This window comes from Staurois parvus, unplaced genomic scaffold (genome assembly GCF_062004578.1).
Source record: "Staurois parvus isolate SC_StPar_1 unplaced genomic scaffold, SC_StPar_1.0 ptg000176l, whole genome shotgun sequence".
NCBI classification, from domain to species: domain Eukaryota; kingdom Metazoa; phylum Chordata; class Amphibia; order Anura; family Ranidae; genus Staurois; species Staurois parvus.
Window position 1 is genome coordinate 1,979,768 of NW_028317972.1, and position 27,852 is coordinate 2,007,619.

Genomic DNA, 27,852 nt, shown 5'->3' on the forward strand with positions numbered 1-27,852 from the left:
TGTACTGTGCCTGACCCCCTTTCCCCCTAATTGTGTCTGTACCGAGTTCTCCTTTCCCCCTCTTCCCGTACTGTGCCCTCTTTTTCATCCTGTACTGTGCCCCCTTGCTCCCCCCCCCCCACATTTTGCCCTACTGACCCCCTATCCTCTGTCCTACTGACCCCCTGTCCTCTGCCCTACTGACCTGCTGTTCTCTGCCCTACTGACCCCCTGTTCTCTACAATACTGACCTCTGTTCACTGCCCTACATACAACTGACCTCTGTACACTGCTCTACCTACTACTGACCTCTGTACATTGCAAGAATTGCAGTAATTAGCAGAATGGTCAATGTCAAATGATACTTCCAGAGTATTCAATGCAAAATGTGCTTGCAGTGTAATGGTGTAGTGGGTTGCTGCACTTTAAAGAGGCTGTACTGTTGCAGCTAAACAAATACATTAATGATTTTACTAATTAACACGTTTTTGGCCATGTTTATGTCCTTAATATGATAAATCTTCCTATATATACACTATTTTAAAATTAAATTGTTACATACAGTATGAAAAGCACTGTGAATGTACACTGCCTGTAATAAATAAATGAAAGGATAAGTCATGAAATAAAATACATTTTTTTTAATTTTGCCATGAGCCAGCAAAGCATTGCACCCGCCCACGATCAGCAGATCACAGGTGCTATGCAGGGCTCTTGCAGACAATCTGTGTAAGCGGTCTGCTTGTAACTCGTACAAGCAGGCAATTACACACTGACAGGAAGAGTCAATTAACTACATAGAGCGCTCAACAGCGCCCTGGTAGTTCATTGAGAACTATAAGCTGACAACCGCAGAGATTATCGGGACTTCAACATTCACAGAACTCTGCAAATGAATGACGCGGCTGGGCAGGCAGAGCCCCACCTGGCCACTTTTTTCTTAAATTGTGACAGAGAGCAGGGGAAGAAGATCGCCAGCTCACTGTCAAAACGGGGGATAGGGGGCAGCTACATCTGTAACATGTTAGATGTTACACCCTGAATATGGGTGTAACATATTACGAAAGGTATATGTGTTCCTCTCTCCCATGGCTAGGTTCACATCTATGCAGGTTGTGGTTGATACATTTTTCTGGCACGTTTGCTGGTGCATTTTGCATTTTTGAACACACATTTTTTTATTCGTTTTGCATTTTTTTTGGCTAATAGGAAAGTATGACAGTTCTGTTCATGTAGTGTGACTTTGATGCGACTTTACACTCTATGGCACTCAAGTAGCATCAAAGTAGTGCATGAACCTATATGTGTCTAAAGTCGCATTGTTTTTGGCTAATAGGAAAATATGACAGTTCTGTTCATGTAGTGCTACTTTGATGCTACTTACGTGCCAGAGAGTGTACATCCGCATCAAAGTTGCACTACACATGAACAGAACTGTAACACTTTCCTATTAGCCAACCCCCCCCCCACACACACACACACACACACACACACACAAAATGCATAAAAAATGCATAAAAAACACAACACTTGCATTTTTGGTGCTAGTCCATTGATGTCTATTACACGCAAAACACAATCAGCTGTGGGAAAAAGGTCCCTGACCCTTTCCATAAATATGCACCAGCTCAAAACACACAGATCCATAGGAAATCATGTTAAAGGGACTGCAAAATGCAAAACGCACTAAAAAACGCATAGGTGTGAACCAAGGCGTATACAGGACTGTCAGTCTGCTGGGATGAATTGAAGACTTTTTATTTGGCCAGCTGAGTGTAAATGGAGGCAGCTAATGTAATGTAATGAGCAAATATGTCTGCTCCCTTGTATATAAACACCTGCAAACTGTACACAAGACAAATCTTTGAAACATGAATGCAAAGTAAGATAACAGTAGTTACATTAATCAGACAGCATTCACATTTACAACAGAAATCTTTAAAAAGACCAAATTCCCTAAAACATCAAGGATATTGGATAGTTTTGAGAGTCCAATGGGACATACCTACAACAAAACATCAAAGCAAATCACAAGTGGTTAATAACACATCCCAAAATACAAGCAGCATGGTGCCTGGGTCTTGGCAGCTGAAGTCCTTTGGGGTGGCCTGGCTAGGCACTGTATATGCAGTAAATCTTTGTCTGGCACCAACAGACCAAATCTAATCATCTTTTGGCAGCCGAGGGACCAGTGTTTGCACCTAATCCCCAGAGATGTGCGTGTGACCTGAACATGCTTTCGCTTAAGGGTAGGAAAGGTCAGAGTCTCTTACCTCAGACCAAGGGGTGGTGTACCACTTGAAACACGGACGCTCGAAGCAGGTGCTTTCTTCTGCTGGCTTTTTGGCAGCGTCGCAGTCTGATGGATTGCGAGTTTTCACTTTGCCGTTGGCCACCTCAAGGCACTGGACGACTCGCTGCTTGGAACCCCTGCCGCAGGTCGTGTTACACTATAGGGATCAAAAGACAGAATATAAAATGTTGAAAGTGCTATTAGGGTTACTGATGACTTAAGGGGGGGGGGGGCGTTCCTAAGCACCCTTTGTATGTAATGCTGGCATAAGAAAATCCTATCAGACAAAAAAAGATTTTAATTTGCCAATAGAGGACACGGTCTCTACATGTTCACTTAATGCTGCCCCCCCAGCTTTGTTTAACTGGGTAAATTACATACAAAATACTTCCAGGTATAAGATAGCAGGTGTCTCACTCACGTTTTACCCATGTGACAGTGCTGGTGCTTTGTAATTGGCTGTCCAAGTGTCAAGTGCTGTCATGTGAGAGTGGAGAGAGAGTCTTCAGACTTGTATAAGCTTGCGACTCTGAGTTAACATAGGACCTCTTCTTCTCGTCACCACAGAGCAATGGTGAGGTAATGAAGGCAAGATGTGTAGGTGCAGCTGGTGAAGTTGCTGTTAAAGTGAGCTGTTACTTTCTCCCGCATTAGCAAAGAACAGGACTGCTTTAGGAGGGAAAATAGTCTGCAGTCGGCCTCATGTTTATATATACAGTACAGGATCTCACAGAAGTGAGTACACCTCACATTTTTGTAAATATTTTATTATATCTTTTCATGTGACAACACTGAAGAAATGACACTTTGCTACAATGTAAAGTAGTGAGAGTACAGCTTGTATAACAGTGTAAATTTACTGTCCCTTCAAAATAACTCAACACACAGCCATTAATGTCTAAACTGTTGGCAACAAAAGTAAGTACACCCCTAAGTGAAAATGTCCAAATTGGGCCCAAAATGTCAATTGCCACTGGAGTCCTCTTCCACTCCACCATAACGACATCATGGAGCTAGTGAATGTTAGAGACCTTGCACTCCTCCACCTTCTGTTTGAGGATGCCCCACAGATGCTCAATAGGGTTTAGGTCTAGAGACATGCTTGGCCAGTCCATCACCTTTACCCTCATCTTCTTTAGAGGTGTGTTTGGAGGTGTGTTTGGGGTCATTATCATGTTGGAATACTGCCCTGCAGCCCAGTCTCCAAAGGGAGGGGATCATGCTCTGCTTCAGTATGTCACAGTACATGTTGGCATTCATGGTTCCCTCAATGAACTGTAGCTCCTCAGTGCTGGCAGCACTCATGCAGCCCTAGACCATGATACTCCCACCACCATGCTTGACTGTAGGCAAAACACACTTGTCTTTGTACTCCTCACCTGGTTGCCGCCACACATGCTTGACACCATCTGAACCAAATACGTTTATTTTGATCTCATCAGACCACAGGACATGGTTCCAGTAATCCGTGTCCTTAGTCTGTTTGTCTTCAGAAAATGGTTTGCGGGCTTTCTTGTGCATCATCTTTAGAAGAGGCTTCCTTCTGGGACAACAGCCATGCAGACCAATTTGATGCAGTGTGCAGCGTATAGTCTGAGCACTGACAGGCTGATCCCTACCCCTTCAACCTCTGCAGCAATGCTGGCAGCACTCATATGTCTATTTCCCAAAGACAACCCCTGGATATGACGCTGAGCATGAGCACTCAACTTCTTTGGTCAACCATGGCGAGGTCTGTCCTGAGTGGAACCTGTCCTGTAAAACCGCTGTATGGTCTTGGCCACCATGCTGCATCTCAGTTTTAGGGTCTTGGCAATCTTCTTATAGCCTTGGCCATCTTTATGTAGAGCAACAATTGTTTTTTTCAGATCCTCAGAGTTCTTTGCCAGGGGGTGCCATGTTGAACTTCCAGTGACCAGTATGAGAGAGTGAGAGTGGTAACACCAAATTTAACACATCTGCTCCCCATTCACACATGAGACCTTGTAACACTAATGAGTCACATGACATTGGGTAGGGAAAATGGCTAATTGGGCCAAATTTGGACATTTTCACTTAGGGGTGTACTCACTTTTGTTGCCAGCGGTCTAGACATTAATGGCTGCGTGTTGAGTTATTTTGAGGGGATAGCAAATTTACATTGTTATACAAGCTGTACACTCACTACTTTACATTGTAGCAAAGTGTCATTTCTTCAGTGTTGTCACATGAAAAGACATAATAAAATATTTACAAAAATGTGAGGGGTGTACTCACTTCTGTGAGATAAGGTTAGGTCCATATATATTTGGACACAGGCAAAATTTTAGTTTTTTTCAGATATTTACCAAAACATATTCAAGCTATAGTTATATAATGGATATATGCTGAAAGTGCAGGCTCTCAGGTTTAATTTTAGGGTATGTACATCCAAATTGGAGGAAGGGTTTAGGAAGTAGCCATCCCCCCTTTTTCAAGGGACCAAAAGTAACTGGACGATTGAATCAAAAGCCGTTTCATGGCCAGGTGTTGGCTACTCCTTCGTTATTTCTTCATCAATTAAGCAGGTAAAAGGTCTGGAGTTGATTTTAAGTGTGGTATTTGCATTTGGAATCTATTGCTGTGAACCTACATCATGCATTCAAATTAGCTATCCATTCAAGTGAATCGAGCAATTGTATGGCTTCAAAAACTAAACAAATCCATCAAAGAGATAGCAGCAACATTAGGAGTGGCCAAATCAACAGTCTGGTACATTCTGAGGAAAGAAGAATGCACTGGTGAGCTCAGCAACATAAAAAGGCATGGACGTCCACTGAAGACAACAGTGGTGGATGATCGCAAGATCCTCGCTATGGTAAAGGAAAACCCATTCACAACATCCAGACAAGTGTAGGACACTCTCCAGGAGGTGGGCGTATCATTGTCAAAGTCTACAATCAAGTCAGAGCAAATACAGAGGGTTCACCAAAAGGTGCAAACCATTCATAAGCCTGAAAAATAGAAAAGACAGATTAGACTTTGTCAAAAAAAACAACTAAAAGAGCCAGACCAGTTCTGGAAAAGGATTGTTTGGACTGATGAAACTAAGATTAACCACTTCAAGTCCAGACACTTTTACCCCCTTCCTGTCCAGGCCAATTGCAGCTTTCAGCATGATCACACTTTGAATGACAATTGCGCGGCCATGCAACACTGTACCCATATGAATTTTTTTAGCATTTTTTTTAGACAGATAAAGCTTTATTTTAGTGGTATTTATTCACCACTGGGATTTTTTTTTTTGCTATATAAATGAAAATGTCCAAAAAATTTGAAAAAAAGAGTTTTTCTTATAAAATTTTGCAAATAAATAATATTTCATCATAAATCTTGGCCAAAATGTATTCAGTTATCTTTTTAGTAAAAAAAAAAATAACCCACATTAGTTTATAACCAAAAATTATAATTTAAAAAAAAAAAACATTTTTACATTTTTATTTTATTTTTTTATATTATTATTTATATTTTTTTTATACATACTGTCACCCTAGCAGTACAGTATCAACACGGTGACACTGTACTACTTGTGGGGGGTGATGAAGGTTTTTTTTTTTTCTTACACAGATTGCTTTTACACCCATAAAGGCTGTAAAAGCAATCATTTCTCATTCTCTCTGGCTGCATTCCTGCAGCCATTGAGAAATACTGTGTGAGCTGTGATTGGTCACAGCTTGTCACATGGTACAAGGCTGTTGTGAATAGCCTTGTACCATGCGACCTTGGTGATCATTCACAGATTTCACACGTAGTAAGCAATGATGTCAGAAGTGATTGTCTAGGGAGGCAGGTTAGACAATGGCACCCTGACTGCCATTCAGTATCGGGATGGAATCCTTGGAATCCTTGGACCTATTGTCAGACCTTACGCTGGAACAGTGGGTCCTAGGTTCCTCCTGGTGTTCGACAATGCCCGGCCTCATGTGGCAAGAGTATGCAGGCAGTTCCTGGAAGATGAAGGAATTGATACCATTGAATGGCCCCTATGCTCGCCTGACCTAAATCCAATAGATCAACTCTGGGATATCATGTTTCAATCCATCCAACACCACCATTTTGCACCTCATATTGTCCAGGAGCTCAGTGTTGCCCTGGTCCAGATCTGGGAGGATATATCACAGGACACCATCTATTGTCTCATTAGGAGTATGCCTCGATGTTGTCAGGCATGCATACAAGCACATGGGGGCCCTACAAACTACTGAGTACCATTTTGAGTTGCTGCAATTAAATTTCAGCAAAATGGAATAACCCGCTGCATTTTTTTTCACTTTGATTTTCGGGGTGTCTTTGAATTCAGTCCTCTGTAGGTTGATAATTTTCATTTCCATCAAACGATGGGGTATCCTTATGTTCCTAACACATTACCCAGTCCATATCAGTATAGATATCCAGAATTATATTTTTTCCCATTGAGGTCTGATGTGTTTTCAAAGTGTTCCTGTAATTTTTTTGAGCAGTATATATGGGGTATTGGAAGGCCAAACATGCGGATTGTCAGCCATTATGACAAGGATTCCAAAACACAATGCTAACTCAGCAGCTACTGTGCAGATTATGTAATGCTGAATTGTAATGTATACGTTGAGTCTAAAAGTGTTACTAAATCCAGGTCCCTGCATTCACTATATCTGGTCCCCCACAGTACACAGAACATGAAAATGCAATTATTTTAGTAAATATAAACTGCTAAATACCTTTTCTCATCAGCAGTCTTATGACTTCTATCAGTGTATAGCAGAGCACTGGTTAAAGCTTGTAGGAGTTTTCATTCTCTTCTGCCTCTATGAGGATGCATAACCCTGACCCTCTGGACAGCGTTGATTGACCCTGTGCTGATCACATGCACACTCCCAAGAAAAAAAATATCTCTAGCAATACACACCAAACTGAGCATGTGCAGCTTGCCCCAAAGGCTCTTTTATCAGCAGATGGATTGGGGACAGTAGAAAAAGGGAAGGACCAGAGAAGACAGGATCAAACATCTTTTTTACGCAATGTGGAAGATTAACCCCTTAGATTCCACAGTGAGTATAACAAGTATGCTTCACTGACTATACAGACTGATTTTACTGTTGTTTAGTAACACTTTAATCCAGAAAACCAGTGTCTGATTCCAAAACTATAAAAGTCAATTATGGCCAGCAAAACAAATGTATTATTGGTGCGTGCGAGATAACATGTTTAGCAGGTTGCTCCTGCTGTTTACTAGCAGGCTTACAAAACAGAAGAGATTGTTTTTTACAATCTTCCTGTCCTGCAAGATACTGGCCAACACAGTGGAGGAGTGGAAGGGGCTCAGTAGCAGTTTATGGCGGGATCTCGCACCATTATCTTTGAATTATCCAAACTTTCAAGATGGAATTAGAAAGTTCCTTTAATAATTCAGCTAGAGTTTTGGAATAAAAACCTGGCTAACTAGAAACAGAAGTGAAATGTGAAGTGTGCACATAACTAAAGCATTTGGGATTTCTGGAGAATATATGATGTGCTTACCCTCTCCCAGTCCTGGCTCAGCCATTGTGAGGGACAGTTTTTGTCCCCGCAGGGATGAATAGCCAGGGGCTTGGTCTCGAGGTTGCACTGAGTCTCCGGAACTACTCGTCCATCGCTGGTTTTGCAGTAGACGTGTCGGATCATTTTCCCCTGGCCGCAGGTTCCGCTGCACTGTGAGAATAAGAGAGGCGGAGAAGTGTGAGTAACTCTTATACATCTCATATCACATCCATTTATCGGTCTTACACTGACCACACTGACGTACAATCCAAACATGTATATATATTTATATACACACCAGGGGCGGACTGACAACTCATGGGGCCCCCGGGCAATAGGGGATCAAGGGGCCCCTGTGTCCTTACCCAAACTCAAAAAAGCCTATGAAAAAGGTACCAGGGGCATATCATGGGGCCCCCTACTGACCCCGGGCCCTCGGGCGGTGCCCGGGTTTCCAAATGGTCAGTCCGCCCCTGATACATACACACATACTGAAAGATAGCTTTCATTTTTATATCTCCTTGCTGTTCCATATTTTCATGAGTATAGTTCATATAAAGAATTGTCACTCTAATGGCTATTTGTGTATAATGCAGTACGGTCAGCCTTCCTGCTTAAAAACAGATGATAAAGAGAGTCTGTTATTGTTTTCATTTCAGCAACTGGAATCCCCACAAGCTGATGGTTACTGTCATACACACTGTCACAGCAGCCTCAAAAGAGCCTCAAAATATAGTGCAGCCTTATTCCACCTAACACTACAAAATTAAAGTAGAAATAAACCTAATTTTCAGAAAACTGCAAGCAGGCAGGTTTTTCTTATTGCAGAAGACACATACTATGTTTCTTCTGCAATGATACAAACTTCCCTGCCTGCTCACAGTTTTTTACCAAATGTACAGTGAGCTGTGCATGTGCAGCGCTGCATGCATTCCTGGCACACTTTGACTGTTCTGAAATGACTTTAGGTAGCTAGGCATCTCCCTCACGGTGGGTCATCACAGACTTTTTAATCCGGTCCAGGGGTCCCCTTAAGGTCAGCCAGGTGCTCCATACAAAAACCCTCCTCTCAGGATGGCAAAGTGCTTTCTCTGTGGGGATGATAGCTCCAAGCAGGAGCCCCAGAAAACAGATGCCAGAGATAGTGTAGTATTTCCAAAAGGTAATCTTTATTCATATAAACAACAGGGCAGTGTGCATACTAAACATCTGGTGAAAACAAACATATGCAGCAGTACTGACCCCAGTAATGATGACCGTCGGGCTTCCTCATGGCTCCGGCGGTGGAATGATGTCACGCTCTGCACAGCTCCTCCTTAGGCCTTTCGTGCTACAGGCACATCATCAGAGGGGAGGCTGTACAGCACACTGCACACTGCCCTGTTGTTTATATGAATAAAGATTACCTTTTGGAAATACTACACTATCTCTGGCATCTGTTTTCTGGGGCTCCTGCTTGGAGCTATCATCCCCACAGAGAAAGCACTTTGCCATCCTGAGAGGAGGTTTTTTGTATGGAGCACCTGGCTGACCTTAAGGGGACCCCTGGACCGGATTAAAAAGTCTGTGATGACCCACCGTGAGGGAGATGCCTAGCTACCTAACCTCTGACGTACCCATTGCCTGTGATGCATGATCACACATGCGCATATTCCATGCGTTTCTGGTGAGTGCGCATTTCTGTTATTTGACAGAGTGGAGGTCGTGGGAATTCGCATTCCTCCAGGGAATCACTGTGGATGCTGGATTATTACTCTATTGACTTTTTCACCTTGCTAAGCACTGCACTATGTTGTTTTAAGATTATATTGATATTTTTGAGGCATTGTGGTTGCCTTAAGTGTTCTAGCTGCTGATATTTATGAGAGCGCTCACTATCCTCTTTATTTGTTCTGAAATGACTGACTCCCGTGCGCATGAGCAGAATTACATCATCCCCGGCTGGACAATCAAGACACAGCCATCTTTAACAGGGGGTAAAAGGGGCAGCTGCCCTGTACCCAGTCATTGTGGGGTCCGGAGTAGCTGAGCTGCCCCTTGAGCCAGCGCTGCACGCAAATAGTTGATAAGTGGATTTGGCTATCACTCAGGAGATGAGGGCGGAATTGAATGTTGGAGTCGTTGGTCATTGGTTGGGTGTTATATCTGTGTGGTGATTGGCCAGCTCGGTAAGGTAAATCTTCCCCAGAGAGAGTGTCTGCCAGTCCCCAGCTCAGTCACACTGACCCCTCTCCCTCACTATGTCCATCAAGCCTCAGACCATAGGCCCGCTGAAGAACCTCTTCGCTGGACGGTTCAGTGGGGTGTGCCTGGTGTTCACCTGACATCCTCTGGACACTATCAAGGTGAGACCACTGGGGGGATCCTGTGTAATGATGGAGGAGGACAGTCCTGTATAATGATGGGGGTAGTATGGGCTGGGGTTCCTGTGTAATGATGGGGGAGGGGGCCTGTGTAATAATGGAGGAGGGGGTCCTGTGTAATTATGCTTTTTTTTTTAACATAGGTCTATCTGTGGGTTTGTTTTTTGGGATGTTGAGCTGAAGAGCGAAATTGCATGGGGGGAGGGGGCCAAGAAAATGTTTGCCAATCAAGTGAAATCTTCATGCTGGAAATGGGCTGAGATGCAACCTAAGTGAGATGCAGTGGTGCTCACATTGCTGGTAACTGTGATTTTTACAGTTGAAGTGCACCAACTTTTAAAAAGTTAAAAGTTAGAAAAGTTTATTTGAAGTGGAACTTCACTCTCCCAATCAACATTGACTAGTTTTAATCCCTATTCTGCTAGAATTAGTAAATAGATAGCAAGGTATGTATATTATATTTACTTGTTTGAAGCTTATTTTTAAATTTCTTCAGTTACTTCCTGTTTTCCAGGCCTAGGCAAATGTTGTCATATATCCCAGGGGGTCTTCAGGAGGGGGGTAGGGGTTTTCTTAGTGAAGCATACCCTCCTGCCTGCATTCCTGAGCTAAGGGCAGATGGATTCCATGAATAAATGCTACATGAATCATCTGCCCTTACTTAGGATGACCACAGCCAGAAATTCCACAGATGTGTTTTTCAAAGTGATATCTCAATAAAATAAAGCATGGATGGATAGGTGAGCTTGCTTTGAATATTAAAAATGAATTCAACCGCATTTTTGGTTTGTGGTGCTCAGATGTAGAGTAGTTCTGCTTTAAATTAAAAGCACTATGGGCTATTGTCATGTATTTGTTTTACAAGATGCCAATATTATGATGGAGATTTAAATGCAATCTGGACCATAATGTATGGTGATAAATTCCTCTAAGTACTACAGCGCTGCTTGACCTTGTATAATATATGAGGTCCATCGTAGAGGGAGGGTTATTTGTCCAGTAGGGGAGTGATCACTGAAGGGTGAATTTTGAGCCCTTTAATTGCTTGCTACACTCATATTGGAACTATTCACACTTTGATGAAATAACTGTGAAGAAACGCTTTATTTGCACAATTGTGTGGAGCACACAAAGTGTCTTTTATATGCTTTGGATTTTAGCACTTTCTATAAGACGTTTATTGCAATCCAAATTCATTTATGTTATGTATAATGTTATAGCTATTTGTGCTGTAAGCTTATATGATTAATTCCGCTGAGTTAGTTCACGGCACATAAATATATGTATTTAATTTTGTTGTTGGGATAGCACTGCACAATTTTATTGTTCTTGTTATTATTTGCAATTAAATTTGGATTAGGTACTGGCAGCAAAGTGGAGGGGGTTGGGTGACTGTGTGGAAGAATAATGGTCACATCATTACTGTCTTTATAACTCTTAGAAAGCTGTACATTGGAAATCCTGTAAAGAGGTAAAATGCTAAAAGCCTGAGGAGATTTTCTGATAAGGTTTATGTTTAACTATGATGCCTGAGCACATGGCTTGCATCTATATTTTTTGTTTTATTGGGACAAAATGGTGGAGTTTCCCTTTAAATACCACTAAAAATAGGAGGTTGCTCTGGAAACTGTTGCCTAGCAATGCCGGTTAGATGCCCACAGAAAAGATTAAGGAGTTGCATTTTGCTTGAAGATAATTGGATTATTTGTAGATTGTGAAATCTTTTAATGGGCCGCTGTGGTTTTACCAGAGGAGAACACGGGCAGTCTGGAGCTAATGGATTCTCGGTGGTACGCCGTGATTCACTTGATGGGTAAATGGCCAGTCTCTGTTGCTGGAGGAGAAGATAGCGACTCTGTTTGATCACTGTTTGTTTCTTCTCTATCTAACTGAAGTAAGTGTGGCGAAAGAATTTTAGCAGTGTAAGAACGATGTCCAAAAAGCAACCACAAACACATCAGCTTTACAATTTTTTATATGTGTGCCATCTTTTCATTTAATCCAAATGACAATTTTATTTACAGTTGAAATCACAATTTATTAAATAAATGCTCACGTGATTTCTGCATGCATTAATAATTTAGCATGTTGAAAAAAGAGTTAATAAAAAAGTTTGCCACACCATACATAAAAGACCTACCTTTTTTCAGCAAAGCTATTATGGTCAGCACGTATGTACATACAAAGGAGCCTTGCAGACAGAACCTTTCCTGCAATCATTTGCATCTCAACCACAAGGGCAAAGCTGAGATTTCCCTGCAGTATTCTGTATCCCTACACTTTCCACAGTGGTCCCCACCCCCCTGTTCCACATCGATCAGATTTGCCAGCAGTCATTTCATGCCTCTCCCTCCCACAATGGTGGTATATTCCCATAGTAGTGTCTCTGCCTCTCCCACAATGGTGAGAGATCATTGCAGTATTTTGAGCCTTCGTTCCCTCCACACACACACAGATGCTGATATTTCCCCACAGCAATCTGCTCTCCCACAATGGTCTTCAGAACAACAAACTCAAAGAGGCACTGGGAACGTTTAGACTTGCAAGTGTAGTCAATAGCTCTGGCAAGGCAGCTCAAACACAGCAAGGCTTCCATTGTTGGACACTCAACAGTAGCCTAAACCACAGAAACACAGGGAGAAGAGCTAGACCAAAATCAGATAAAATAGTCCAAGATAATTTTAATCGTTGGTAAAAAAAAAAAAGTCATATAAAAGCAGCCAGCGCGTTTCAGGGGAAACACCACTTCCCCTTCCTCAGGGCCGAACACAAGATAAAACTTGGATAGACTCAGAGAAAACAATAACTTCACATCTTTATATTAGAACCAGTTTTAAACTTTTGACGTGGATTAGCAATTTGAAAGGAGTTGCTGAGCAGCAATGGTGAAATTTTTCTGCACTACCTTTGTTTCTGTCTCTCCTACAATGTTGAGATTTTCCTGCAGTGGTTTCTGTCTCTGCCTTTCCCACAATGGCTAGCTTGCAAACAGTAGTTTATTTTTCTGCCCCTCCCAAAAGGCCTCACTCTTAAACAGCTGGACACAGTATATGCAGAGGGATACTTACAGGCCCCCAGTCTGACACAGTCCACTGGCGATCACATGGTGGTCCACTGCAATCTTCCTCTGATGGTGGTTTGGTGTTGAGATCACATAGCTTCTCATCTTCTGAACAGCGCACATCCCTTGTGACAATACTTTGCTCGCTGCATTTTGCTGTACACTGGAAAAAATTGCAATTGCGATTAAATAAATCTCAGGCTCTTATCAGTAGCCTACTTACAATAACTAATACAGGATAATAACATTATTATTAATAATAATAATAATAATAAGAAGAAGAAGAAGAAGAAGAAGAGAAGAAGAAGAAATCTGTCCTGTATAGCCACAATTTAAGGAAACAACTTTAGGCTTTGAAAAGGTTGTGTTCTGCACAGCAGCCTATGGAAAACCATCATGGCTGCTCACTCCCCTTTCTTCCCTTAGTTCCATACTTCTGTGAAGCAGTGAGCTGGTGCCATGTAGTCACATAGCTTTACTGAAGGATACATCCATTGGACAAGAACCACCTCTACTTCTTCCTTCTTTCTCAGAATCCTCTTTTCTTGTAAATGCTGTATAGCACCGGTGTGACTCTTCCATGCTCCAAAAATACTTTGAGAGCTTGCGGTTTGCCACCATGGATAATTCAAAAGCCTTAACATGCATTAAAGAAGGTGAGAAGATATTTGATGACTTCACAGCTGTGCATCACAATATCCAATTTATCTGAGTGACTATGCCTAGGTCCTATAGGACAAAGAAGTATTGGTTGAGCACTGGACTCTGTTGGGAATGCAACAGCATGTACTATAACGTACTATATATAGTATAGTGTGTTAATATCACTTGACCAGTAGATGGCACTATACACTAAAAGGTTACTAGTTGTGTATATCTGAAAACTTGTTTGTTCCTCCCTCTCTCTATCATCTCTTCAGGAAGTAATGAGTCTGTAATCTGTCTGCTGAGAAATGTGCTCTGTATGTTTGTAACTTAAGCCACACAAGTAAAGCCTGAATTCTGCTATCACTACCAGTGTCTTCTATAACACATAACCAACAGGTTATGGGCCCAGCTCCAGACACTGGAAAAAGGAAAACTACAAGCAAGTGCTGCATTTACAATCCAATTCACTGAAAGATGGCAAGTGCTTCAGATATGAAGTTTACAATAGCAAAGCTCAACAATACCAACTACCAGCTATGGAAGTTTAAGCTTGAAATGCTGTTATCCAAAGATGACTTGTGGCAGGTACTAGGTACACACAGACCCAATGACAACCCAGAAGAATGGGACAGGAAAAACAGGCAAGCAAAAGCAGTCATAAGCCTATTAGTGGAGGATGATCAACTCATTCATATAAGGAAAGAAAGCACAGCTAAAGGTATGTGGACTGCATTACAAAAGCTGCATGAACGTGCAAACCTAAACAGTAAACTATATCTGCTACGCAAACTGTATAAGATGAGGCTGGAAAAAGGGCAGGAATTGGGTGAACATGTAAATGCTATGCTAGAAATTGTGGACCAGCTGGGTGCAATAGGTGAAGATTTAAAAAGCAACCATGTTCTTTCAATACTTCTGTGCAGCCTTCCAGAATCATACAGTGCCCTTATAAATGCTCTAGAAACTAGACCGGAAACTGAACTGACGCTAGAATATGTTAAGGGAAAATTAATTGATGAATACAGCAGAAGAAAGGAAAATTTGCATAGTGAAGAGAACGAGAGACCAGAGGCAGCTCTGAAGGTGCAGGAAGGCATAAGACAAAGCAAAGAAAGCAGGGTATGTTTTCACTGCAAAAAGGCCGGTCACCTGAAAAAGAACTGTTCAATCTGGAAAGCTGAGCAGCGAAAGCGGGAGCTACCCACAAGAGAAAGAGCTAAAGCAGTCATGAAAGAAAATGAAAGTGCATCATGGAGTGGTACTTTTAAAGTGACTCAGAATAGTACCTCACATGGATGGTACATTGATTCAGGGGCAACAAGTCACATGACAAGCGACGAGACATTCTTCACAGAAATTGATTTTAGTGTAAAAGATAAAGTCTTCCTAGCAAATGGGAAAAGTATTACAGCAGAAGGTAAAGGTCAGGGATTTCTGAACTGCAAAACGCCATCAGGGGGCAAGCAGAGCATCCTTGTAAAGAATGTTCTATATGTTCCAAGCCTAGAAGGAAGCCTCCTATCAGTTAAAACCCTTGCAAGCAATGGACTCACTGTCCAGTTCAGAGGTAATGAATGCACAATTCAAAATGGAAAGCAAATTCTAGCAAGAGGAAGATTACATGAACATCTGTACAAAATCATCACTGAAAGTGAAAAGGCTAATGCGGCAACTCATAACCCACATGACAAGTGCATCCACCTGTGGCATAGAAGATTGGGGCATCGAAACCCAGAAGCTATAAAGGACTTTGCAAAGAGAGGTCTATCAGAAGACATGAAAATATTGCCTTGCCACAAACTCAGCAAGTGCATGTGTTGCATCAAAGCAAAGTCCACCCAAACCTCTCTTCCACAGACCAGTCAGAGTAAAACCGTCAAACCCATGGAACTGATACACAGTGATGTGTGCGGACCAATGAAAACCATCACACCTGGCGGGAACAGATATTTACTGACTTTCATCGACGATTATTCCAGGTACACAATAACGTATCTAATGAAGCACAAAAGTGAGACATTAGAAAAATTTCAAGAGTTTGTAGCTATGACAAGCAACAAGTTTCAAAGGAAACCTGGAATAATACGCACTGACAATGGAGGGGAATATATGAATAAAGAGATGGAATCATACCTAAAGAAACAAGGTATTATACACCAAACAACTGTACCATACACTCCTGAGCAAAACGGTGTAGCGGAAAGAAAGAATCGCACTCTTGTAGAAATGACCAGATGTATGATTACGGACGCTGGCTTACCTAACAAATACTGGGGAGAAGCAATAATGACTGCAACATACCTACAAAACAGGCTCCCATCAAAAGCTATTGAGAGTACACCATATGAAATGTGGAATGGATCAAAACCTAACGTAGGACACATCAGAGTATTTGGCTGTAAAGCATATGCCCACATTCCAAGTCAGAAACGCTCCAAGTTGGAGAACAAAGCCATAGAACGCATTCTGGTCGGCTACAGTGAGCAGAGTAAGGGATATAGAATCCTTTGTCCAAAGACCAACAAGGTCACAGTAAGCCGCAGTGTTTATTTTGATGAAAGTGAAGCACCAGATAATACAATTCTTGAAAAATGTGGAGAGGATTTACACACTGAATCGGCAAGAGACACTGACTCATGCGAAGCAGGACAAGAGCCAGAACAAGAAGTGGAACTTACAATCAACGAGCCAATAGAACCCACTGAACAACAAGAAATCAGAAGATCCTCTCGAATGACAAAAGGGATACCACCCCGCAGGTTATCATACGCTGCTAAAACACATCAAACACAGGAGCCAACATCCTGGGAAGACATAGAAACTTTGCCGAGAAGGGAAGCCGATCAGTGGAGAAAAGCAGCTGAAGAAGAAATAAAATCACTTCAAGAAAATAAAACTTGGTCACTAACAGAACTCCCTCCTGGTCGCAAAACCATCGGAAGCAAATGGACTTTTAAAGTGAAATATGATACAGAAGGAAACATCCATAGATACAAAGCAAGATTAGTTGCCAAGGGATACTCCCAGAAATTTGGAGAAGATTGCGATGAGACATTTGCTCCAGTTGTGAAACATTCTACTATAAGAACACTCCTTAGTATTGCTGCCGGAAAGGGAATGCAAGTAAAGCACCTAGACGTCAAAACTGCCTTTTTGTATGGAGACATCAAAGAGGATCTGTACATGGAACAGCCACCAGGCTTTGAGAAAGAAAAGAACCTTGTATGCAAACTGCAAAAGAGCATCTATGGGCTCAAGCAAGCGGCGAGAGCATGGAATGAAAAAGTGAACGAAATACTCAGAAAGGAAGGGTTCTCAAAAAGTAAAGCAGATCTATGTCTGTATTCAAAGAATCAAGAGAACAAATGGACTTACATCCTAATATACGTCGATGACATCTTGACGTGTTTTGAACAAGAAGGGGACTATGACCAAATAGTTCACAAACTGAAACAAAATTTTGAAATTAAAGAGTTGGGGAACATTACTCACTACCTAGGAATTCAAATAGAGCGGGAAGAGGATGGAAGCTATCTTCTTAACCAAAGTCAGAAAATTACAGAAATGTTAGAACAGTTTCACATGCAAGATGCAAAGGAAGCAAAAACACCAATGGAACCAGATTATCCAAAAACAAGGGAACGTTATTGTTTTCTACAAAAGAGACTAAATGTCATATAATTATGCACATGCCGTTGAGAAGGGGTGTTGGGAATGCAACAGCATGTACTATAACGTACTATATATAGTATTGTGTGTTAATATCACTTGACCAGTAGATGGCACTATACACTAAAAGGTTACTAGTTGTGTATATCTGAAAACTTGTTTGTTCCTCTCTCTCTCTATCATCTCTTCAGGAAGTAATGAGTCTGTAATCTGTCTGCTGAGAAATGTGCTCTGTATGTTTGTAACTTAAGCCACACAAGTAAAGCCTGAATTCTGCTATCACTACCAGTGTCTTCTATAACACATAACAAACAGACTCAATGTAAGGAAGATCACATGTGATCCCCTGTTATAACAGGCAGCTCCCTATCACACAGGGTAACCATATGGGTTCCTGGAATAGTCCAAAGAGAATATAAAGGATGAGAGTGCCACAAGTGATTATTAAAAATGTACATTCTCTTAAGTGTTTAAGGGAGATCTATTACTGTGAATGTTTTGCTGTCCCCCTGCTCCTGACTGCCAGGAAACTCAAAAAGCTGGAATAATTTCTCCCTTTCAGTGCCCATTTCCTACCAGCAGTTTAAACCTTTACAAATGTTAACCAAAAACACAATTCCTATGATACAATTAAAATGTTAACACTTTTGCTTTGTTGAGTTTTATCACTAGTTTCAAGATTACATTAGCCTTTTACAGATTACATTAGCCTTTTTTACATTAGCCTTTTTCCTGGCAGTATGTTTATATTGCACCAGGCAGTACTTGCTATAAGGGCCACAGGCTGAAGGCTGGAAAAATCCACAAAATTTACCAGCTGTGATACCTTTTTTCCTTATTTCCTTTCCCACCTCTGGACCTTAGAGACTAAATTCCACAAGAGAACTGTACAAGGTACAGGGTGTATTTTGGGGAGTTATACGGCTCTTTCTAATTGAAGACAATGAAAACATCTCTTTTCTCCTTTTGTTGATTCATATAGTTAAAGTGGCACTACACTTGCATGTTTTAGAAAATTAGGTAATTCTAGTTTATCTAAATACAACTACAATTTGCCTTCTATGTCTCTCTTCCTTTGTTTCGTCTCTCAAATGCAAACTTTTTTCTGCTATTCTCAGACTTCTAAGAAGGCTACATTCGTTCTCCATTTTATTATTATTATACAGGATTTATAAAGGGCCACCAGTTTGAACAGTGCTTTAAAAAGTGAGTGTAGACAGTACAGTTACAATTCAATACAAAAGGAATCTGAGAGCCCTGCTAGTAACAGCTTACAGTTTAAAAGGAAGGGTTAAGTGATACAAAAGGTATTAACTGTGGGGGATGGGTTGATGGAGGAAATTAAATATGTAGTTGTTAGGTGAAGTAGGTATAGGCTTCTCTAAAGAGATGGGTTTTCAGGGATCACCTAAAGGTGGATAGAGCAGAAGATAGTTTGACTGATTGGGGTAAGGAGTTCCAGAGGATGGGGGATGGGAAAAGCACTGGAGAAGTGCCAGAGGCAAGCAGGGGAGGAGGTAAAGAGGGAACTAGAGAGCAGGAGGCCTTGGGAGGAGTGAAGAGTTTGGTTTGGATGGTAATGTGAGACAAGTTTAGTGACGTAGTTGTGGATGGCTTTGAAGAATAGGATAGGAGGCACTGAAGGGCTGGTAAGGTGGAGAAGTCTGGCAGCAACATTCATGAGGGAATGAAGGGGGGTAAAGGCAAGCCAATGAGTAGGGAGCTACAGTAGTTGAGGTAAGATATAACCAGGGAGTGAATTAGAAGCTTTGTGGTGTCGGCGGTTAAGAGGGGTCTGTTTTGTAGATGTTGGGAAGATTGAGGTTGCACGATTTGGACAGTGGTTGGATATAGGGCTGAAAGGAGAGTTCAAAGTCCAGGATTACAACTAACACCCTGGCATGTGGGGACAGACTGACAGTTATGCCATCAATCTCGACAGTGAAGTTAGGGGAAGGGGCATGTGGAGGAGGAAATATTATGAGCTCAATTTTGGATAGAATGAGTTGAGAAATGGAGTGACAACTATACTGATATGTCTGTTAGTAAGTTATGTGTGAGGGTACTGATGGGGTAAGTTAAGGGGTAGAAAGATAGGTGTCATCAACTAGGTTGACCTAGGTAGATTGAGAATAAGAGAGTTCCAAAGAGAGAGCCTTGGGGAACCCAACAGAAAATAGGAGAGGAGGAGGTAGAGTTATAAGTGACACTGATGGTGCATTGAGATAGGTAAGATGAGAACCAATGAAGAATACAGTCACAGAGACCAAGGGAGTGAAGTTTTTTTGAGGAGAATGGAGTGATTAATTGTGTCAATTGCAGCAGAGAGGTCCAAAAGTAGCTTTCAAGAGCCAACCAGGACAGTTCATGCGAAAATATCCGAAGGGACAAGCACAACATTTTTTTTCATAAGAGAACACAACAAACTATTTTTGTGTAATTAGTACAGTATTTATCTGAAAAAAATTGATAAAGACCACGCATGCTTGGAAACAAAAGAATACATTACAATATAATGCAATACATTACATCACTTCCAAAGTAGTATTCTGTCTTATGACAATTTTCGTAACTTTAGTAACCTCTTCATATTTGATATGAGACTAGCATGTAAAAAAAACTGATGATTATTTGTCCGATATTCTCATCATATGTACTAGGCATAAGGATACAAAACAAACACAAAAACACAACACTTGGTATACTTGATATACAACTGAAAAATTGAGCTTAGTGTCACTTTAAGAAATGTGCCTCCAAAAGTGTGTTTTAGCAGTAGGTTTTAATAATATGATCACATGACACAAGGGGGTTTATTTACTAAAGCTGGAGAGTCCAAAATCAGACTCCCTTCTGCATAGAAACCAATCAGCTTCTAACCTAAGCTTGTTCAATGAAGCTTTGGCAATGAAACCTGGAAGCTGATTGGTTTCTATGCAGAAGGGAGTCTGATTTTCGACTCTCCAGCTTTAGTAAATAAACCCCAAGGAGTGTACTTGAACAGGCATGCTCAGGGCACCATGCACCTATAGGGATGATATCTTCCTGGTCTGGGCTGTAGAGTTTGAAGGGAGGTCCAGGGACTACCTGTGCCATCTAGCTCAGAAAGAGGGTGATATCAGTAAATAGGCAAAAAATTCCCCACATTTTCATATTTCCAACTTTTAGAAATAAGCCCCTCATTTTCAGCCTTTTATTCCCTGGATTTGCACATTAGCTTCTACTGCAAGAAAAGGAGGTTTACAGCTTTGCTGTTTGTGTTGGGGGTTCTACCCATTTTTAAAACAATCATCTGCTTTTATAATCATATTTTGCACACTGCTCAGAATAAATGTGCATACATCAAACAGTGATAAAACATACCTGAATCTTATGATACATTTATTATTCTTTAAAAGAGCTTGAAAACTGCGCTACAAACATGCGCATCAATATGAGACATCAAAGACGCGTATGAAGTGCTTGCATCCTATAAACTAGCGGGGTTTAAGAATAAACTATAGTATAAAATAATTGACCTGATGAATGAACATCGGTATCTTCTGAGGAACAGGTTGCTGTGCCGGGTGGAAATGAATTCAGGAGACTAAGGTAATCAGCTGGAGGGAGATTTTTAAATAATAATAAACAATGCAAGAGGCTCATGTTCAAGTACTTTAGAATATAAGGTAGGTCCGTCATACTTCTTAGCTGGGGAAGAGACTGGCTCCAAAAATGTAGGTAGAACATCAATGATAAAAGTAACTGTTCATTTATTTACATACGGCCATCTTTAGCTGTGCAGAAAAGAGTAAAAGAAAAACCTGTGACCTACAGCAGGAAGAATCTTGTTTCAGGTCTAAAGCTGAGCTTTAGGGCATATACAGTATAATAGACACATAACTCTGTATTGATTAATGCATCATTCAATATATGTATTTTTACAATAAAATTTGATTTAGTATCATATCTTTGCAGTCTCTGTACAGCAGAGCTGAAACATAGAAAGGGAGAATCAACACAAGGAGCCAATCTGTTGTGCTGCAGCACTCATGTAGTAATAAGAGACATGCTGAGAGGAGGACAGGGCCAAGTGACCAAGAGATAAGCTTGTCAGTCCTCTGCCTCTCCTATTACTGTCCAGTCACAGGCTGGGGGAGAGACAAGACCTGCAAAGGTTCCTTTCTGTTGCAGAGTAAAATTAGGTTCACTCCCCCACCAGACATAACTGTGCTGTGTGGAAGAGCTGTGTAAATCACAGGACTGGATGGACTGAAATAAAAATTCTTCGGTACATAAACCAGCTGCAATATGTGTATGTCAACACTATAATTAGGTGTTGTGTGGATTTGAGATTTAAGGTTTAACAGCCTGCACCCTGAGCAGTAAAAAGGATGCACTCATATTTTTACTGCCAGGTTCATTTTAAAGGATAGGTTCACCTTTGGGAACATGTAACATGTTCCCAATGCTGCAGCCACCGCTCAATCCCCTCCCCCCCCCCGTGACAGCAGAAGTTCTCCATACCAGCTGTCACTTTTTAAAAATAGCGCTGCTGTACGGGGCTCTGCCCACACTACCACGTCATTCACTCACAGAGTTCTGTGAATGAATGAACTACAAGTTCCGACAGCTTAAAGGCTGCTCGGCTTGTAGTTCTCAATGAGCTCCACAGCACCGCGGTAGTTCACTGAATCCTCCCGTCAGTATATTTGCTTGTCTGTACATAATGTACGGGCAAGTAGATATACTGACAGATCTGCAGGAGACCTACATGGCACCAGTGATCTGCTGATTGCTGGTGCAATGCTTTATAGACTCCTACAACTAAAAATAATAAATGCATTTTTTTTTTATATAGCAGAACAGACATACTTTGGCTCTTCTGCAATAATGGACTCCTTATGTTCCACTCACACTGTCAAAAAATAAAAGTCAGCAGCTACAAAAACTGTAGCTGCTTACTTTTAAAAAATAGCCACTTACCTGTCCCTCGGTCCCACGGTGTGTCCCCTGCAGCCCGTTTCACCAGCCGTCCTGTATTCCAGGAGGCCAGCATCTTCAGTGTGATAGCTTGAGGCGCGAAAAGTGCTGCGCTTCATGAATGGTCCTGTAGTCTTCTAGGACCTGTCACGTGTCCCAAAAGACTACAGGGAGGGAGGGAGGGAGGACACCTTCCGCTTCTGATTGCCTAGGCGATCGGACCGGAAGTGGGAGCGGGTATCTGTCAAATTTGGGTACCTGTTCCCCCCTCCGCCCCCCAAAGGTGCCAATCCTTAATGGGGAGTGGGGGAGCAGTCTTTAAAGTGGAACCTCCCCTTTTGGGTGGAGCTCCGCTTTAAGCTGTCCATTCTCAGGTACATCTTTGTTTGTAATGTTACATTTTTAGGAATGTTTGTTTGATTTTCTATTCGTTAGCAGGGTCAAATTGATGGTCATTTTTTACCTTAAGTGACGAGAAAATTTGAAAGTGCAGGATGGATAATTCTTCTTATTTCTAACAGTGAATGTAGTTTTCAGTTGGGAAAGTTAGTTTACTCCAGGGGTGGACTGACAACTCATGGGGCCCCCGGGCAATAGGGGATCATGGGGCCCCTGTGTCCTTGCCCAAACTCAAAAAAGCCTATGAAAAAGTTACCAGGGGCAAGGTACCAGGGGCATCTCATGGGGCCCTCTACTGACCCCCGGGCCAAATGGTCAGTCCACCCCTGGTTTACTCCATAATTGAATGTTAAAAGCAAATGTAATTGAAATGTACTGTTGAACAACTTAGTCAAGTGATCGAATATACTGAGAATTTTCACATGGTTTTTTATACAAATGTTTATATGAATGTTTGAAAATCTGCTGGTGTATTACAAGTTTTAATGCAAATGCATGTGGTCAATGTACAATTTTGGCCTATGTTGTGATTATTGAACTCCTGTATGCAGGGCCGTGGACAAGGGGGTACTACCAGTCCTACTGTATGGGGCCCAGGCCAGCAGGGCAGGGAGGGCAGGGAGGGTGACCAGCACAGTGGGGGTGCAATTACTGGAAGTGATCCCCTGTATTGCTCTCTCTGCAGCAACTGAAAGCTGGCTTCTTTTCCTCTCCCTCCCACTGGCTTTCAACTGCTGCAGAGAGAGCCATAGAGAGGATTGGTTCCAGTAATTGCCCCCCTGTCGCACCTTATCATCCTCCCTGTAAACCATACGTTTACCCATGCTGCTCAGGCCCCCTGTGTGCCCCCACAGCGTTGCTAGCTATCCTCCCCTCCTTCCTTCCAGCAGCTGCAAGGACACAATAGGATCCTTAAGGATGGAGAGTGGTTGAAAAGTCCGGTAAATATTCACATTTTACCAGTTTGCTTTCCTGAATGAACACAATGAGTGCTCGGTTCCTATCACCCACTGTGTTCATTCATAACCGAAGCATGATAAACTGTTTTTTTTTTTTGAGGGGAGGCCTGTCAGGTTGGCTGTATAGGGCCCTGTGGTTTCTAACAGCAGACCAGCATACATGTGTGGAAGTTATGTGATCCCAGCATGGCCAATCCAGATAGCTGAAGATCTTGAACCTTGAATAAAATCAGGCAAATAAATTTGGCCCTGCCTATGGAGCTCACAGACTTTGCATTGCTAGAGCGGAGTGAGTATAGTTCTGCTTTAAAATGAACCTATGCTTTGCCTATGCAGGTTCAGTTTATTGGTCAGATGCTTCTACATACGTTAAGGAAGCAATACAAAATACCATGTATGTCCAGTTATGGAGGTGAATGTGATTCACTCCCCTCCTTTACACCTGACAAGACTAATTCTTTGTGATTGGCTAAAAAAACTAATTAGCTATAGATCATTCGGAGAATAACACTGGTAGTCAAAAGTATTAGGAGAGCTGGGCAGCTGGCTGCAGACGATGGAAGCCAGAATGAAAATTTCAGTATAAACTTTTCATGTCTAAGTGGAGTGTAGCTTTAATGACAATGGGAAGTTCTATTATGTGGCGATTTCAGACACAAACAGTGCCTCGTGATGTTCTCATGCCATGACTAACAGAGCGGGATCCTTGGAAAAGATGAGCTCAGTGGGAGAATTAAGTTGGGTTCGCAGCGGAGGTCCTTATTACCTGCAATCATGGTGTCCCATGTGCGGGCCGGCCTGTACATCTAGACTACATTCCTGGCTAAAATTACCTACAGGCACACTTTGTCTCCAGACGAGAAGACAGCTGATCAGAGCACAAGTCCTGTCTGCCAAGACATCTGGTTTAAGGTGTGAGGAGGCCTTATTTATATAGTTCAGTGCGTGGAGCGCACTGAAAATGCGAACTATCATTTTTATGGCTGTGCTTTTAAAAGAAACAAACAGCAATGGCAAGGGGGCATAGCTGCTCGAGAAAGTGAGGCTGGCACTTCATATACAAGAGCACAGGCATGAACACTGACAGGTTCAGTCTGGAGACCACACATCGCAAGCTGCTGCTTACAGGTGCAGGTGAACTACAAGTTGCAGCAGGCGCTAATTTTGGCAAAACAGCCATTTTTTAACCACCTTTAAACACAGAGTACCGTATGTCAGGAGATGAGAGTTAGTGAAAGAGGCAGTGCTCTTATGCAGCACAGAATGTTACAGGAGAGGAGAATAGAAAGTGAAAGGAACAGAGTCCTCTAGCAGACATATAGACAGCATATATCAGGATGATAGATAGAAGTTAGACAGAAGATGGAGAATAGCCCTCTAGTAGCACAGAGTATTTCAGGAGAAAAGAGTAAAATTGAGGAAAGAGTAATTCAGCAGAGAAGAGTTGATGGAAGCAGTAGAGTCTTCAAGCAGCATTTGGGTGGGGGCCTATTCCCCTTGCAGGTAGGGGTACCTATTTTCACCTAGTTTTGTGTGTACACGCTCATCAATGTCTGGTACAAGGCGAAACCGCATTCATGTCAAACATTATTGCGGTAACCTAGCTTAGAGATGAGCTGTACACTACGCTGTGGGACCTACAGAGTTCTGTATAGCATTCCGTCCTGTGTCACTACACACCTTCCTCATGTATGTTGCATTTAGGAGGGACACTGCTGAGCCCTTGTCCACACTACTCATCCAGCCTACCTCTGCCATGTCACTCCCAGTGACAGAATAGGGTTCTGCCATGCACCTAGAGCAGACCTCATGTATGCACTTCTCTTGTACCATGCGGTCAGGCTGTGTTTCTCTGTAATTTGGGTTGTTCCCGATACTTTTGGGGAACCAGTCACTGCGGAGTTAGCCAGAGCACTGACCCTGATGGACCCGTCACCATGCCAGGTGATGCTTCATGACAGGCTGCTGTTCACTTTACAGCAGTCTTTGGTTACCCGCGGCCACTGTTCTCTTCCTCCACACTTTATGCAGAGTTAACCCTTGGTAGTAGCCTTAATTCTATGCGCTTTACAGACCCTGTTCTTTCATATAACAGAAACCAACTTGCACCCGTTTATAATAACTTCAAACCAGGCTTTAAACAGTTTAATGAACATTAATGTAGTACTTTGTTGCATAAACAATACAAACAGGATGCTGTAGGGGGAGTGGCCGGATCATGGCCTTGGGAGACTCCAAGGTCCAGAAGCTCCCAACGCCTGCCAGGAACATGCTGCCTGCAGCCTGACCCTTGCCATACCATCCTGCACCCCGCAAGCTTACCTGGCTGGCTGGTCACGTGGTGGTTGGTTGCGGCGGTGCCGGGGAAGTTAGGGGGCTTGGGTCCCACAGTGGCCAGCGCTGGTTGCTGGGCAGCGTCCCAGAGCTTGGGGGCCCTGGGAGGGGGAGAGGGGGTCTTCGAGTGGTGAAGGACTCCAGGGGAGGCTGTACGTACAGGGCCTGCTCCGGGCAGGCTGCAGGGATCTGGAGGCCAGGAGATACCAGAGGACGTGGGATATACCTGGACACCCTGAGCTCCTGCCCAGACCCCCTCTTAGGTGATACCACAATGGGGACACAAGACCACAATGGGGGCAGAAGAGAGCACAGCACAGAGAAGGATGGACCCAGAACCTCAGGCTTGGAAGGGATGGTGAGTTGCCGTGGGCAACGGCAAGAAATTCAAAGCTGTTACTGGTCTCTGTTGCTAAGTAATTTGTATACCTGAGTTGTGGGGCTAAACGGTTAGAAGATTAAGGAGGTGGGGTATCTCAGGGGCCAAGCATTGCTACTAATAATGTATGCGTTATAAATGATATTCGGGACTGTAAAAACTTCTGGAGACGGGCTCCCCTGGAGGTGTGAAAATACTATACTGTGAATATTGAATAGAATATCTGCATGCAAGCATAGTTAACATGAAGAGTAGATCCACTAAAGGTGGAGGAGGAAAAACACCGCAATCCAGTGCAAATACTAGCACAATAAAGAAATACATGCCAGTACAGGAAAAAAGCCCAGAGATACAATGTTCGGTGAAACAACAGGAAAGAGGAAGAAAACATGATGGGGAGCAGTCCAGACTGTCATTTGGAGTTTGGAAAGAGAATCAGACTAATGAATCTATAAATATTGACAGTATAAACGATCTTAACGTCCCTGAACAACAGGGAGCCTTATCACAAATCCCCACAAAAACAGAGATGGAAGAAATGTTTGTAAAACTGTAATTTTCTATGAAAAAGGAAATGGCGGTGATCCGTAAGGATCTCAGACGAATGTTATCAAGGGTGGAAGAAGTGGAGGAGAAAATGGAAACACAGGCTCAGCAGATATGTAAGCTGGAAACACAGTTGGAGGAGATGCGAAGGGAACAGAGGAAGCTGTCATACAAATTGGAGGACCAAGAAAATAGAGAGAGAAGAAATAATTTAAGGATCAGGGACCTCCCAGAAGATGCGCATGAAGAGGACCTCTGGGAAAAAGTAAAGAAAATGTTCAATCCATTGTTAGGTAGATTAGTCACAGATCAGAAGATTGAGAGAATTCATAGATTAAGACGCCCACCAGGAGTTGCACCAGACACCCCTAGAGACGTGATTTTGCGATTCCATGTTTATGAGGACAGAGAAAAAATATGGAAAAAGCTGTGGGAGACCCCAGAGTTAAAATATGGAGAAACGAATCTACAAGTCTTTGCAGACATTTCTTCTGAGACATTAGCTAAAAGAAGATTGCTGAAACCCTTATTGGATCAGATGAAGGAAAAAAGAATTCCATACAGCTGGGAATTCCCGACATGTTTGATCGGGTGGAAAGACAGGAAATCAGCAAGGCTAAGATTCCCAGAAGAACTCAGTGACTTTTGTGAAAAATTAGAACTGCAGAATGTGGGAATTGTGTGGTGGATAGATGGGTCAAATGAAAGTGTAAGGGTAAGGTCCAAAAAAGTGTCAGTCAGTGAAT

The 27,852-nt window shown here is 42.3% G+C and overlaps 1 protein-coding gene across 1 annotated transcript in view; it reads right to left on the reverse strand.

Annotated features, from left to right (window-relative positions):
* Positions 1 to 27,852, reverse strand: part of ADAMTSL2 (ADAMTS like 2) — a 151,744-nt gene that overhangs the window by 6,383 nt on the left and 117,509 nt on the right. Inside the window, exons 16-18 of the mRNA XM_089677047.1 lie at positions 13,218 to 13,373; positions 7,787 to 7,957; positions 2,253 to 2,429 (exon numbers count right to left, since the gene is read on the reverse strand). Coding sequence (XP_089533173.1) covers positions 2,253 to 2,429; positions 7,787 to 7,957; positions 13,218 to 13,373 — 504 coding nt within the window. The remainder of the gene's footprint in view (positions 1 to 2,252; positions 2,430 to 7,786; positions 7,958 to 13,217; positions 13,374 to 27,852) is intronic.